Source organism: Parus major, chromosome 15 (assembly GCF_001522545.3).
Source record: "Parus major isolate Abel chromosome 15, Parus_major1.1, whole genome shotgun sequence".
NCBI lineage: Eukaryota > Metazoa > Chordata > Aves > Passeriformes > Paridae > Parus > Parus major.
In genome coordinates this window covers 5,409,736-5,424,730 of record NC_031784.1, presented here as the reverse complement: position 1 = coordinate 5,424,730, position 14,995 = coordinate 5,409,736, and the positions used below count along the sequence as shown (strand labels likewise).

The window sequence follows — 14,995 nt, the reverse complement described above, 5'->3', positions numbered from 1 at the left end:
AGCAGCAGCGGCGGCGGCGGCGGCGGTACCTGAGGCGGAGCGGCCGGGCCCGGCACATTTAAAGGCGCCGCCTGCCGCTCGCCTGAGTCAGCGCCGCGCTGCCGCGGCCACCGCGCCGCCGGGCCAGGCTGGGCCGGGAGGGCTTCAGCCACCCAGCCGCCCTGCCTTTGGGAGGTCACATAATCATGAGATGTTCTGACTTGGAAGGGACACACAACGATATCGAAGTGCAGGTCCTGCCCCTGCACAGCACAGCCCCAAGAATCCCACCACGTGCCTGAGAGCATTGTCTAAATGCTTCTTGAACTCTGTCAGGCTCGGTTGTCACACTTCTCTAGGCAGCCAGTCCCCGTGCCCAGCCACCTTCTAGCAAAGAACCTTATCCCAGTATCCATCCTGAACCTCCCCTGACACAGCTTCAGGCTGTCCCCTGGGGTTCTGTCATTGTCACCGCAGATCAATGCCCGCCCTTTCACTTCCTTTCACAACCCCAAAGCTGTACACCACAACAAGGTCTCCTGTCCATCTCCTCCAGGCTGAACAGACCGAGTGATGTTTCAAACGATTAAATGGGTCTGGTTGGGTGAAGTTCACCCCAGGACCTGTCCTAGTTACAGCATCCCCAGCACCCTTTCCTCTCCCCCAGCATAGCCCACCTCTTCCTCCACAGGCTCTGGCCCTTGTCCACCCGCTTGTGTTCCAGGCCACCACGCTCCTCTGCAGGGAGCCAGCTGGGCCTCCAGGAGTGCCTGAGGGTGCCTCCATGGAGCTCTCCTCTGATGGACTTTCCTCGATGTCCTGCTCCAGAGTTCAGCGTGGAATCACTGTTGTGATAAGAAACCTTTCCTGGCCTGAGCGTGGTGTGTGGTTTGGCCATCCCCAGTCTCTTGCTGTGCAGTGACCCACAAGCTCTGCCCTGTGGGTGTCATTCCCTCCGTGGCGGGAATATCTCACACCTTTGCCCCATCCTCTGCTTCAAGCTGCCCAAATCCACCAGCCCTGGCAGCGTCCACACCACTTGCGCACTCGCTCCTGTTTGTACACTTACCACAACGTCATATTCCAGCTGCAGAGAAAACAACGCGCCCCGTGGGCAGCACCGCTGCTCGCACGCTCTGCCCGAGGTTCGTCTTTTACACAACTGTGCGGTATCGACCCGTGTACAGAGCTGTGTCAGCGCTGCAATCCCAAGCACACATTGCCCAGCTGATGGCAGCGGCCCTGCAGACACCCAGCACACAGGGTGCTCGGTGTCGTGACGCTGGGTGCCTGCACTTATCACCATTCTCGGCAGAAGCTGGGCACAAGCAGCACTTCACAGCGCCAGGACATGTTATCTACACAAAGGCAGTGGCTGACTGATACGATATCTGGCCCATAGTCTGTTGTCCTTGGTTCCTAGTAACTGGTGTTTAGGTACCTTCCTCCACTTAAAATTTTAGTGGGAAAATGGCAGTGTGTACTACATGCCACTATAAAAGTAGCAGTGCCTCACTGGTAGTGATTGGCATCTCAAATTCCAGCAGTTTAGTGCTTGCTGGGAACTGTGAAAGTGACAAGGATATTCTTCAGTGGGAATCTGGAAACTGCCTCTGTTGAAGTAGCCTTTAAACCAAAACAAGACTAGAACACCTTTGTGATTTCAGCAGAAATGAGTTTTAAAACTGCTTTTAAAAAACATATAACATATATATAAAACATATACACTATATACAATATATATAACAATATACTTAGCTACTTGTTTTCTTTCACACTTTTGTGTCATCCATATCTACAATTTCAGGCCTTTGTCAATGATCATAAGGGTTTAATTTAAAAACTAATGCAGAAATCAGTAAAAATGTCAAACATCATCAAGCTTTCAAAAAAAAAAAAGGTGTTTAGCAAATTACAGACTTGGGAATTAATTTCACCCCTTGTTAAAAGCCGCTGTCTCTAAGTGGCAGAAGGTAATAGTTGCAAAAGTTTAAGGCAGGAAGTGAAGACAATGTTTTGAAACTACCTAGATGATTTCTAGGCAGGCAAAATCTTGTATCTGCCATGGCTGGAAAGCAGCCAGAGCACCATGGTTAGCAAGTGCACTCTTGCAAGAACTGTGGTAAAATCTCCAGTGCCCACAGGTGTTTCTGCCTTTCCTTCCCCAGCACAGCAAAGAGACGCAGTCCTGGGTGAAGGAGGAAGTTGATATGACTGCTGTTCAATTAGAGGCCAAAATATCCCAGTGATGAATGTCCTTTGTTCTGTACTGAGTGTGCTTATTTGTTCCTTCACATGCTGGTGGTTGTGAAAAAAATAAATAAATAAAGTTAAACATAAGTTAGATTTGACTAAACATGGGTCCTAAGGTAGCTCTTTGCATGCAGCTGTTTACAGAGTCAGGTGGCAAAGTCAACCTCCCCTCTGCTGATATTTTGGTTTTGTTTTAGGCAAATTTGTTTTATTTTTAAGCAGGCTCACTGAGTAGCTTTCTAGTGAGTAAAAGGGACTTCAAGATAGCAGAAAAAAAGTCTACTAGGATCAGGACCAAGTAGTACTGGATGCCATGAGCACATGAGGCATCACACTTACTTTGAATGATCAGTTTAACATTTGTAATTAAACATCTTTCAATCATGTGTCTTCAAAAAAATAGGTTGGTGAAAATATTTTGAACTTCTACAAAAATTTAGAAACTTCCCCTAGAACCACTAATAAAATGCCCCTTGGCAGCAAATGTGAGTTTGAGATGTTTGGAGTGCACTCTGCAGATACATTTGTTCATTTTGGAACAAAGAGGACTGAAAAGCTTTTTTAATTAAATGTAGGATTCTTCACTTTTTTTTTTACCTTTTTTTTTTTTCGGTTTTTTTTTTTCTTCCCTGTGGTTTGCTGACAAAAAGCTTGTGCTGTATCAATTCTTCCCTGATGTCCAGAATTCAGTGAGAGTATGTTTAGGCCAACATCCAACACATGCAAATTCTGTTCTCCTCCCACAGTCTCCCATTTGCTAATCATGAAAGCACTACTGCCAGCACATATTCAACTACTTCCTCAGATGGAAGCATTAATCTTTGAGGGGACAGAGTAGAGAGTTCAATTTCCTAATGCAAAACATCAGTGGGGGAAGATCTACTGCTGAGATTTACAATGGGTGGAGAATAATATAAGCATACAATACACCCACTGTGGGAAGCCTTGGAATATTGTCTTGAAACTCTCTTTTTAATTTAATGCAACTTTATTCTTTTTTCTAATTTAAATGTAAAGGAAATAGATGGTCAAGTGATATCCTGATGACTCAAGTAATACTCTTTTCCAATACCATGTTTTAACCAGGAGTCATAAATATGGCTGTTTCTACCTCCTGTAATCCAAGAGTGCCATCCTTTCCTCTTGGCTGCAGAGGCACAATGTCATTATCTCTGAGCTGGGGAATTGGTTAAAGCTGCAGAAGCCTGAGGGAATTATGGAAGTAAACTCAGAGTATAGATTTATAATAAAGACAAAATAAAGATTTCCATTAGGAAATTTCCATCTTTTTGTGATGCCTTTCTACACAGTTTCAGCTTCTTAATACAAGCATCTGCTGTGGGCCAGCCAGCCATCTTTCCCAAGATCTTGTCTTTGCTTTTCTAGTTCAGCAGCTCCAGCCCAGTGCTCCCCACAGTGCCCAGTGAGAGATCAGAAGCCTCCCAGCAGCCACCCATGAAGCTGAACCACTGTGTCTGAAAGGCGTGGGGGAATCCTTGCCCAGATACAATCACAAAGGAACACGTTATTTCCCTTGCTGTAGATCTCTGTTTTGAAATCAAAGTTCTGCTCAATGCAGGAGGATTCTCCAAAGCCTTCCTGTGTAATCTTTTCATTGCAGCAGCTGCCCCAGGGACACAAGCACTAAGGGCCAGAACAGCAAATCAATATTTCTGGAGGAAGTGCTGGACTGTGAGGCTTGGGCACACGAGCAAGATGTGATTGAACACGTTACTGCACGTGGGCTGAGCCTTATAATTGGTCCCACATCTCCTCTTTGTGTGAAATGAGCACTGAAGCCTGAAGATGAGCTTTAACATGTGCTGTAGCTCAGTTGTAGGTGTGCTGCTGCTGAGAAATTATTTTCTTCACAGAAATGTGTGCTTGAAATTTATTCTGGATACTTCACAGCCAAAGAAGATGGACAAAGTAGCAGAGGAGGAAAGATCAGAGTTTAAGAGTACATCTGGATGAAAAGCAGACTCTGTATTCATGTGGATTCAAAATCTGATGCAAATTCAGACATGTTGAGGCAGTTACACATCCTCTTCCCACAAACATCCGAATGGCTGAGCATAATCGCCAGTATCTGGGCAGAGCCAACACTAACCTGAAAGCTGGATTTTTTGCCTTATTCATCAGGGAGGAGTGTAGGGACTGAATATGCAGTGCTTGGCTGGAGATCAGTTTGGTGGAAGAAGTATGTGGAAGGTCTACAATATCTGTAAATTATAAAAGTAAATATTAGCCTGGCATTAATGAATAGAACGGAAGCTACAGGCTGAATTTAATGGAAAATTAAAATTACATTGTTTAATCATACTGGTTTCTGTTGTCTGCTAGCAGACTGGATTCTGGTTCAGTTACAGTAAGGATAAGATAGAGATTACAGTAAAATTGCACCAAATTCACCAGGAGAAACAAGTTTTAAACACTGCCTTGTTGTGTTGCATTCCTACAGAGGCTGAAGGAGTAGATTACTTTGGAGCTCTGAAAACATCTGCAGATTTACAGCAGCAGTGTAAGTTGCGTCAAGAGTATTTGTTCATACCTCACCAGGGACCTGCAGAAACATCATTCCAGCACTGGTAAAATGCTTTATTCTTAGGAAAGGAGTGATCCTCCACTCACAACATCAGCTCTTGATCAGCAAAATAAGAGACGGAATTAAGTGATGGAGTCTGCAATCTGCTCCCTAACTTTCACAGCCAGCTCCCTGCATCATACACAGAGCAGAGTTTAAAACACATGGTGACATTGAAACATGGGATAACACTGGTGGGAGGTCTGAGTGTTTGAAGTATTAGAGCATTGAGGTTATTCAAATAACTGCTGGAGCAGTATGGCACTTAGCATCACACACAGGAGAGGGAGAGTTGCTTTCCATGTGCTTCCACAGCCCTGTCATATTACATTCTGGATTTATTTATGCTGTGAACCACTTTATTGATTAATAGTGCTGAGAGATTTAACTAGCCACTGAATTATCCTGGCAGGCCAGGTCTGAGATGTTTTATTACCCCCCTCCCTGCACATACACACCAGCTTACTGAACAGACATTGTGAATTATTGAAGGCAGTGTTTTACTCAGCAAGGTGCTCTGGCAAGGGTTTTCCTGGGTTCCCATGGCATTTTGATATCAAATGCATTTCAGCTGCTGGCAGAGGGCTCTGGGCACTAAAGGCTGTGCTTAGTGTTCAAATCCGTTAGTGCTCACATCAAGGATCATTACCTAACCTGCCTGTCAAGCGGCTGATTATATTAAAATGAAGTTTGCCAATAAATAAGAGTCTGCAAATCCACCCAGAACAGTCTGTTTTCAGGCTAATTGGAAGCTATTTTTTGCCAGAACAAGTACTGCTTGTCCATAAATCAGCAGGTTTCATTGTGCAGTTCCTAACAAGATGTTGTCTCCGTCCTGGTTGGGAACAGACCCACTCTCACCACCCTCAGCTTCCCTCCACAGCCACACACACACTTTGGTGTGTGCCATCCATGGGGTCCCTCGTATCAGTCCTGGTGAAGCCAAGGTTTGTTCAGGGAGGGATATGGACCTCACTAGAGCCTGTGCTCTGGGATCCCCTCCAATGTCCATTCAAGTCAACAGGATCCTCTGCAGCAGCTCCAACACGCTCCAGCACCAGCCCCTGCTTTGGTGGCTTCTGCATGACTAATACAGGGGAAGCCTTCAGGTTTCAGGACCATCTCTTTTCTCTAGGAGAGAGCTGAAATTCATGGTCAGAAAGAACCCTTCAGCCCAATAAAGTCTTTCCAAAGCAATCCAGGTGGACAGTGAATTCACATTTGTCACCTCTCTCCTTATCAAAAGCAGCCTTGAGACAAAAATCACCAATTAAATCTACAATATTGCAAGACTGCAGTGACTTCCCAGAGAAACCTGTATCTGTCCTGTTATGAATCAGAGGCCTGGTTGCTTTTCCTTCCCTAAGAAGTTCCCATTTAAGAGCAGGTTTAACCTTCTTTTGCTGCTGGATTACATCAAAGAGCCACAGAAGAATGCAGGCTTATAGAACAGTCATTTCTTCCCCTCTGTCATGAACCTGGGAGGTCAAGGACATGCACCAGTTTAAGAATAGGATTCTCAGTCATTTTCTTTGCAGCTGGGCTCTTTCTAGGGTTTGGTGCGTCAGCATTGCTGCCCCAGGAGAAGGGAGGCACAGCCAGGAGCACTTTGCTCATGGGACCAGTTCATTTGTGATTCCTAACTGCTTCCAACAAGCTTCCAGCTTTGCCTTGGGAAGGGATTGTTAATAAACTTTCCCCTTTATGACTAACTGGCTCAGAGGTGTCTCTGTTTTCAAACAGACCAGTAGCACATACAATTTTAAATAGGCATTGTTCCAGTTAGGGCCTCATCCAGTATAAAGCCTGGGCAGAAATGATAGCTTCCTTTATTTACAGATGTGTAAATAACAGCGAGGAATGGCCACAGGAGATAGGACAAGGCATAAGAAGCTTCACCAGTCATGAAGGAGATCTCTCCCCCTGCTGATGGGTTCAGGAGGGGAGCAGGCTGCCCAGATGGCTGCTAGAGCCTCCCTGGGACAGGTTGGGTAAACATCTGGCTGGAGTGACACAGTCGAGGACAAGCTGTGTCCTTGAATAAACAAATTGTGTCATGCCCAGCTCTCTCCCCAGTTCTGTGTTTGTTTTCATTGTTTTGGTTTGGGGCAGAGGCTAAAAGTTTCCCTAAAAGCCCAGGATGAGGAGTTACTCCAAAAACAGGCCTTGAAAGTTATCATTCTAGTACCACTCCTATGGATACACAGAAAGATCACTTGACAAAAGAAAAATTCAGGCTCTTCCTCTGGACCTGTTATCAGTTTTCTCAACTGACAAGGACAGGCTGCTCACAGGAACGTGAAAGGCAGCACAGAAATTCTATGCAGTGAGGCTGGGCACTGCTGGGTGCAGCAGCTGGGATATGTCCCTGTTTTGCAACACTCCAAAGCAATGGTTCCTTGTCTTGATGCATTTCTAGGAAACCAGAGACACCATTCTCCCACATGAAAGCCTGCAGCAATTAGTGGCATGCAAGAAAAGCTCTCAGTGGATCATGAGAAAGATTTCTTTCGTGTTTAGTGCTTTCAAACACATTTTAAAAATTAAAAAATAAAATAGATTTAAAAAAACAACTGCTCTGCTAAGACATCATACCCACCCATATCTATACTCCAGCATTTATAACCCCACAGCAAAGAAAGACCTCAGGGCAAGGCAATAAAGTATTTGTAATCAGATATCTGATTTTTTTGTTTGGTTTTGTTTGGTTTTGAGGGGTTTTTTTGTGCACACCTGAGCTCTCTGGTCCATGAATTCACAGAGCAATTTCCCAGAAATGTAGCTTAGGTGAAGCACTTGCCTGGGACTGAAGGTCTCAAGTTGTTGAGTTCTTGCCTGACAAATCAGAGATGCATTTCTGAGAAGTATTTCAGTATTTAAGTATTTCAGTCCCCTAAACTTCTATCTCTCCCTTATCTGTGTAAATGACAAGGTCTTAAAAGACCTAATTTCTCATAGTTTTTTCCATACTACTTTGATTTTTTTAGCAACTAATGCAGTAATGGTTATGCCAAATTAAAGATCAGAAACGTACACAGTTCAGCATTTGTCATTTGTCCCTTGTCAAATGCAACAAGACACCATCACTAATAAAAGCAAATATCTGAATAAAAGCAAGAGAAAAAAGGCTGACCCTGTTTTTTTTGGAATTCTCTGTCCACTACCAATGCCCTTCCCAGAGCTGGGTATAAGTCATGAGAATTGTTCTGCTAATAAGCCAGGTTAACACTAATATTTCCCAGCAGAGGGTTTTAGGTTTACTGATGCTCTGCAGTGCTGCAGGATGCATTTGTGGTGTCTATCCAAGCATTGGGAAGGCACTTTACAGGGCAGCACTGGGCAAGATCAGCCAGGACTGTGATTGCTGTGGTGCTTTCCCATGAGTCATGAATTCACAGTCAAATATTCCATGACTCATGGATTAACCTAACAAAACCCAGAGGGAAGAAAAGTTATTGGGTTATTGGTTGACAAGAGCCTTTTAAAATTAACATGGCATAATAAGCAGGATACCAACATCCTCTGACTCGTGAGAACCTCGTCAGGAAGAGTTTTATGCACTCACCTATTACCAAGGGACCTCAGCTGGGGATGTGTAATTAGGATGGGACACTTTTTGCAGCTTCAAGGCTTGAATAGCAGCATTAGTATAATCTGGTTACAGAAAGCAGAACCACATACAACAAGCTATTAATACCACGTGTATTTAATTGCAGCTCCCTTCCATTCTAGTTAAAATAAACAAAATCAGACAAATACATGGAGACCAAAATGGAGCCATAAATGAAGCACAAGGTAAAATACAGTAAACAAGGTTATCTGTCTCCTCTTCTGAAAAAAGGTTATGCACTTGCTTAACACTATAAAAAGAATAGTCTGACCCCATGGACAGGGCAGGGGAGAGAGGGACACACATTTCCAAAGTCCTGGGTGCATTTGTGCTCCCTGCTTTGCAATGAATTTCCTGGGAAGCTTTGGGTATCTCTTCATTAACAACAAGATAATGAGAATTAAGTCATGGGCAGACTTCTCTAACCCCTCTATACCTCTGTCCCTCTGTAAAATAAGGTGAGTGGAATTACAAAGTAAAGAGGTTGAAATATAATAAATATTGTTGGGCCAGTGATCAGCTGCAGTAATAGAGTCCATATGAAAACCTGGGATCATGCTAGTCAAAGGTATAAATTTCTGAGGAACACAAAGGAATTGGTATTGGAAAGCTTGTTCACTGTGGGACTTACAGGAGATAAAAAATGCCCCAGAATTTTAATTTGGCATTCAGTCTCAGCCTGACCCTTCCCATATCCAGGACCCCAAAGGCCTGTTTCTCTTTTGTAGATGGAATATTACAGTCCTAAGCCTGGGGAGAAATGTAGCACATTTTCCATTCAAAGCATAACAGTCAGTTTGGTTTAAATAAGATATTGTATCATTTCAGCAATATTGATTGTATGTTTAAGATTTTCTCCTTCAGAAACTATATATGATGGATAAAGAGGGAATACCAAAAAGCAAAAGAAAAGAGTTTAAATGGCAGCTAGGGGAAGGAGAGGAACACTGGAACTATTTATTTGAAGAAAACCTGTTTATTTTTAGTGACATGATCCTGTGGCTCACAAGACTAGGCTTTGAGCTCGGCACAACTTGCTTTAGCTTTCAGATTTTACATTGAGAATCAGATTTTTCTGTCAACATTCTTAATCTTTTAAACTAATATATCTTTAAAATCTCAAAGTGCTTCATTTTCCTCAGGCTATATGTTTTCAGACCTTATTCAGCTATTCTCAATTTACCCATATAGGAGCTTGGGGCCTCCCTCAACCAGATGAAACAATTCTAATTACACTAACCTGAGCCAGCAGAGGAGCTGGCTAATGCCAGACAACATGCTTAGGAGGAGAATCAACTTGAAAGGCATGTATAATCATTGTGACATCAATTTAATGTGTCACAGGACATGAAATTGAGGCCATGATAAAGAAGAAATCTGCTGATAGCTGTGTGCGCACAGCCTGCTGTGTAAGACACCAAAGAGCTGTCCCCTGTGACTATGACACAGAAAAAGCCCTTGGATAGGGGTAGGAACAGCCATAGCAAGGTGCACACTCATTCCCTGCCATGCCTGCATGCTCATTCTGATCATCCCAGGTGAGGGAGAGCTGCAGGAACAGGTCTTTGGTGATGGGTGGTTTAGTTTTTTCTGACAGTGAGCTTCAGAGGAAGGTTCCCCACATTTAAATAGGATGTCCCAAGAGCACTTAAAGAAATACATATAAAAAGAGAAAATATACCAGAAACAATGGAAACACAAACACTGCCAGGCACTGCAAGTCAGCTCTGTCACTGAGGATGAGAACTGCCACCCACAGACCCACCCACGTCGAGCCAACCTGCCTAATTTGATCAGAGAAATTCTTGTGGTTAGATTCCTTCAGAAAGACTAGGCACAAGTAGATCCTGGAGCAAATTATACCATTTTAACAACATAAGTGTGCTCTTATCTGAATCATAGAGGGTCTGCTATTACACAGCAAATCAAGTGTCCTCCATGTCATCATTTGGCCAGTTCCCCATGACCCAGGTGGCACAGCTGTCTGCATCACCCAGGAAATGTCCTGCCTGGCCCTGGCCAGCAGCTTGGCATGGGCCATGTGAGGGCATCACTGCATCCACAGCATGATTACTGCCCCAGCTGACAGCTCCTGAGCAGCACACCACAGCCCAGACTTCAGCTGGTCACTCCCTGCTTTTCTGTAGCAAATCTCCTTTCAGCTGCTCAGAGCAGACCTGCCAGTGTTAGGCTGTTTCCATACAAATGCCTGCCACAGGTTGCAGGTGGGAATGAAGAGCCACTGGGCTGGTGGAGAAGCCTTCCAGAATCCTTACCTGATAGCTGATCAGGTGAGAGGGGAGATGAAAAATTTCAGGAGAACATAAGTAATGAAAATGTGGTTCAGATTTACAATGAGCGATCATTTAAGGCAGTGTTAAACCTATTCTGTAACTACAAAAAGTGACCAGCTAATATATTGCTGGCTTACATACCATCTGCTTATTTTTCCCATTAAAGAATAAAGAAATAAAATCAAGAATCAAGGCCTCTTAGCTGTTTACTCTCTAATTTCATTAAAAAGTAGTACCCCTTATCATGCACTTGGCTGTAACAGGTTTGCTGTGTACATGTATTTTCCAGAAAATTTCCAACAGAATTCCTTGTACTGATTGCAAGAACTGTTATCAATCAACTGGTTTTAAACAGTGATGCATACATAGCCTTGGCAAAGGCTTTGAGACCTATATTTCATTTATCTTGAAAAATAAATATGTTTAGCAAAATTCTTTCCTTGTACCCTTGACCTCTCCCGACTGCCAGTGATGAAGACTCAAGGGCAGTAAGGGATTTATCCCTCTGCTACCCACTCCTCAAAGGTGTCAGTCACTGAAGGCTAGGGTCAGGCTGTGGTAGTAAATTGAATTTAGGCAGTTCTAATGTGGACAATATAGATTCTATCCGCCTTCTACTCTCTGCCTGGAACATCCACATACTTTATTACAGCCCAGGTAGGCGTTACTGTCAACTAGCCTGAGCCCAGAAGCAAAACAGGACAGAGCACTTAGTGAAACAGGCTACTGGGAGGTTCCTCAGCTCTTATGTGAGCTCAGAAATGACCTAAGAAGGAAGGAACTTACAGTCTGCCAAAATGGATCCTTCTTGGAAAGAGCAGCTGAAACAGACTCAAACAGTGCTTCTTTTCTCTGCTGTATGTAATGAATAGAATAAAAAAAGGAAGCCAGAAAGATTTCTGACATTATTTTTTCTGATATTAGTATTTTCTGAAGCTCCTGTCACTTTTGATAGCTTTTCAAAGTAGATGTCCAAAGTAGATGTGATTTAATTTGATGTTATAATATTAGTACTGTCTGCTGTGTAAAATGAAACACTAAAGATATCCAAAGTACAGCACAAAGAGAAGGTAATTATAGGGAGTATTTATGTTTGAACAGTCAGTCCTTAAGGTTTCAGTGCTAATGAATTCCTGATAAGAAACTTCTGAGTGAGAAAACTCATGGTGGCACCAGCAGAGGAACACCAATTTACTTGAGAAAGCAAACAGAATTTTTCCATCATGTTGGTATGTGAAATCCCACAAGGCTGGATTATGCCTTTCCTTCCTTTATCCTGAGTTTTGAACAGGCCCAGTGACACCAGACCAGCTTGTGTCCTGAGCTAGCTCACACCTGGAGCTGCCTCACCATTCTCTTCCTGGGTTTACCAAGCACCAAAGCCCAGCAGCTTCCCAGAAGCAGAGATCTGAAGTTCAGGAATTAATCTTCATCCCCTTGGGTAGCTCAGACAAAAGGAGGTTCAGACCCAAGGAAACTCAGGCCTCCACATGGCTTTAAGCTTGGAACTTTGCAAAGGAAGGCAGCTCTGAAATATTAGCGTGCAGACTGAAAGCTTGTGTCCCAGGCACTGGGTCAGAAATTGCCAACAGAGCTCAGTTCAGAGTGAAAATGCTGTTCTGCATGAAACTGCACACAGAGACCAGGCACTTCTCCTCTGACACAGGGAAGGTCTGATGAATTTTCTCAGGATGTTTTTTTTGTGGTTGGTTTGTTTGTGGGTTTTTGTTTTGGTTTTTGGTATTGTTTTTTTTAAGGCTATATTTCAATCACAGTCATTTTCCCTCAAGTTAAACCCAACTGTTAATTGTAGGTGTTTCATCTTGGTGAGGTTGTGAAGCTGGAGCCAGTACAGTGGAAATCCCACACAGCACACAAAGACTCTGCTGCAGTCTGTCATTTATCGCCTGAATGGAAAGAGTAACAGCCCAACACAAATATTTGGACTTCTCTTTGTTCCTGGCAGGGCTTTTGAAGCACACACACACGAGCAGATTGCGTTTGGTTTTGTGAGGATGAGAGAAGCAAAAGAGAGACAGAGCTGGGTATGAGCCAAATCCAGCATACAAGAGAGGCAGAGTGCTCCCAGGGCTGTGCCCAGGTGTGCAGGGCTGGAGCACCAGCACAGGCAGTTTTATCACAGCAGGATGAGTGCATTCCTTGAGCCTTATCAGGGTGTACATCAAGGATGGCTGTTGATTATGAAGAACAGCACAGGGCAGAATCTCCCACGGGTAAATCCTCTGTCTGTGGGGGTTATGAGCAAAACTGAACCAACTATCAAAAGATATAGATCTTTTGCTCCAGATCTGAGCAAAAATCCAGACCTGGATCTTCTTCAAAACTACTTGATCATTGTTATATCCCACTTGACCAGAGCAAACCTTTAACCAGATGAACAGCACCTTCAAAACAACAGCATTTTCCTGTCCTTATTTCAGAGCAAGGGCAGGACCACTGGAAAGCTCAGCAATTCTGGCTGCACAACCTCACAGTTAAGATTTCATACCACTTCCACATCTGCTACAAGTCCAAATACACAGCTGTGGTAGAGCCAGCTTGTCTTTGGGAGCAGTTACAAAGTGCTCTAGTGCTCTGGAAACTCATGCAAAGTGTTGTCCCACCTTCAAAAAGCACAGGAGCAGGAGATCAGAGCCCTCCACCGCCCGCAGAGCAGGAGGCCATGAGCAGACCTGGTTTCACTGATAACACCAGCACAATTTACACAGCCTGTGGAAAAACAAACAGTCTGTTGGTTGATATACCTGATTCCTTGGCTCACTGCCCAAGGAGGAAAGCCTGGGAGCGCTGAGGAAAGGATTCAGAAAACAGGCCTTGAGTCAAACACGCACCACAGGGGTTTGTGACCAGGGGCCTATACTTGCACCAGGACTGAGTTGAGGAGCTCCTGTGAAGGCACTGTCTCCCCAGCTGTCTGATGCTCCATTTTCCCTCCTGGTGCTGGATTTCACCAGCAGTCACAAGGGGCTGCTTATCTCCAGTTTGGAATACAAGTTCCTATTGACATAACTTGTAATCCATAAAAAGCCAAGATCAGAATTAACTTCTAGCATTTCTCCTACTGTACACCCAGCCCTAATCCAGCATGGTTTGCCAAATACTAAACAATACTAACTATTGCATTAAGGCCTTCCTTCTGAGATTAAAAAAAAAAAGTGAATCTGCTCTGCAATAATGACTTCAAGAAGCAAGAAGTGAAGGAAAAAGTCCAATAGCAACACTCTCTCTGCTTCTCAGCAAATAGCAATGGGCTCAACCAGACACAGCAGCTACACAAACTGTTCTTCTGCAGTGTTAGAAACACCCAAAATATCTGTCTTCAGAAGTTCAGTACTATGTTGGTTATTCCTGACCCATGTTAGAATCATTCCTTAACGTTTACCATAGCTCTTCACATGCCTCTGTGCCAGCGTGCTCCAGAGCTGGGTTCAGGCAAGGTGACTGCAGTCAGAGAACAATGCAACACTTTCGCTCTGCAATCTGCCACTCAGGTAAAGCCCCAGAGCTCCCCTGGGCACACCTGCCTGGCCCAGCCCAAACAAACCTGAGATAGCGTGGGCAGGAGCACACTCAGCTCTGCCTGTCAGTGCAGTCTGCTGGAAGCATTTTGCTTGTTCACCCACAGAGACACAGACAAGCAAGTGGGGGGCAGAATGGAAATAAAAACTCTACACTTGTGTTTGCAAGGCTCAGGATAGCATTAGAGCCCTTCCCATGCTTTGGGAGCAAATGTCTTCAGAGCTGGTAAAGCAGCCCCTTCAGGTGTTGGTCAAGCCCATTTTTCTTGGCAGCCTCCTATAGGAACCAAAGAAAACAGGAATTGCTGAAAGATCAGCATCTCTTGACAAGCACTTCCCAAGTCATCTTGTATCAGTCTTCAGATCCTCATGGAAGGAGAGACATTACCCAAATGGCTTTGCCAAGGATCTGCAGAGGTCACACAGCTGCAGCCACCTCCTCCTGCCCATGCCAAAGACTCTGGTAGGAGAGGGCAAAACGCAAAGCTTCATGTTTGCCGTAACATGGAGGGGAGGAGGGAAGGAGGGAAGGAGGGAAGGACACCTGTACCAGCTCCCAGCAGGGTGGACAACAGCAAATAAATAGACAGATGGCGTTTGGCAGTGTGGAAAAAAGCATTTCACTTTGCTAACAAGAAACAGCTCCTGCTGTGGGCAGTGGAGCAGGACTGGGACCATCCCCCAAGCAGAGTGACACCAGTTCTGCTGCAGATCTCAGCGGGGCAGTGACAGATGA

At 44.4% G+C, this 14,995-nt stretch overlaps 1 protein-coding gene and 1 long non-coding RNA gene across 3 annotated transcripts in view; both read right to left on the bottom strand.

The window, feature by feature from the left end:
- Positions 1–1,232, bottom strand: part of ULK1 (unc-51 like autophagy activating kinase 1) — a 76,118-nt gene extending 74,886 nt beyond the window's left edge. The window contains exon 1 of the mRNA XM_015644065.3: positions 1,049–1,232. Within this exon, the coding sequence (XP_015499551.1) occupies positions 1,049–1,059 (11 nt within the window). The 5' untranslated portion in view covers positions 1,060–1,232. The remainder of the gene's footprint in view (positions 1–1,048) is intronic.
- A 513-nt stretch (positions 1,233–1,745) lies between these two features.
- On the bottom strand, positions 1,746–11,146 carry LOC107211663. Of its 2 annotated transcripts, none has more exons than XR_001524261.2 (3): positions 10,703–11,146; positions 8,382–8,470; positions 1,746–5,958 (listed from the first exon to the last, which is right to left on the bottom strand). It is a non-coding gene; the product is annotated as an uncharacterized LOC107211663 (long non-coding RNA). The 2 variants fall into 2 exon arrangements; XR_004499636.1 differs by having other exon boundaries at positions 1,746–4,454.
- Between the last annotated feature and the right edge of the window lie 3,849 nt (positions 11,147–14,995).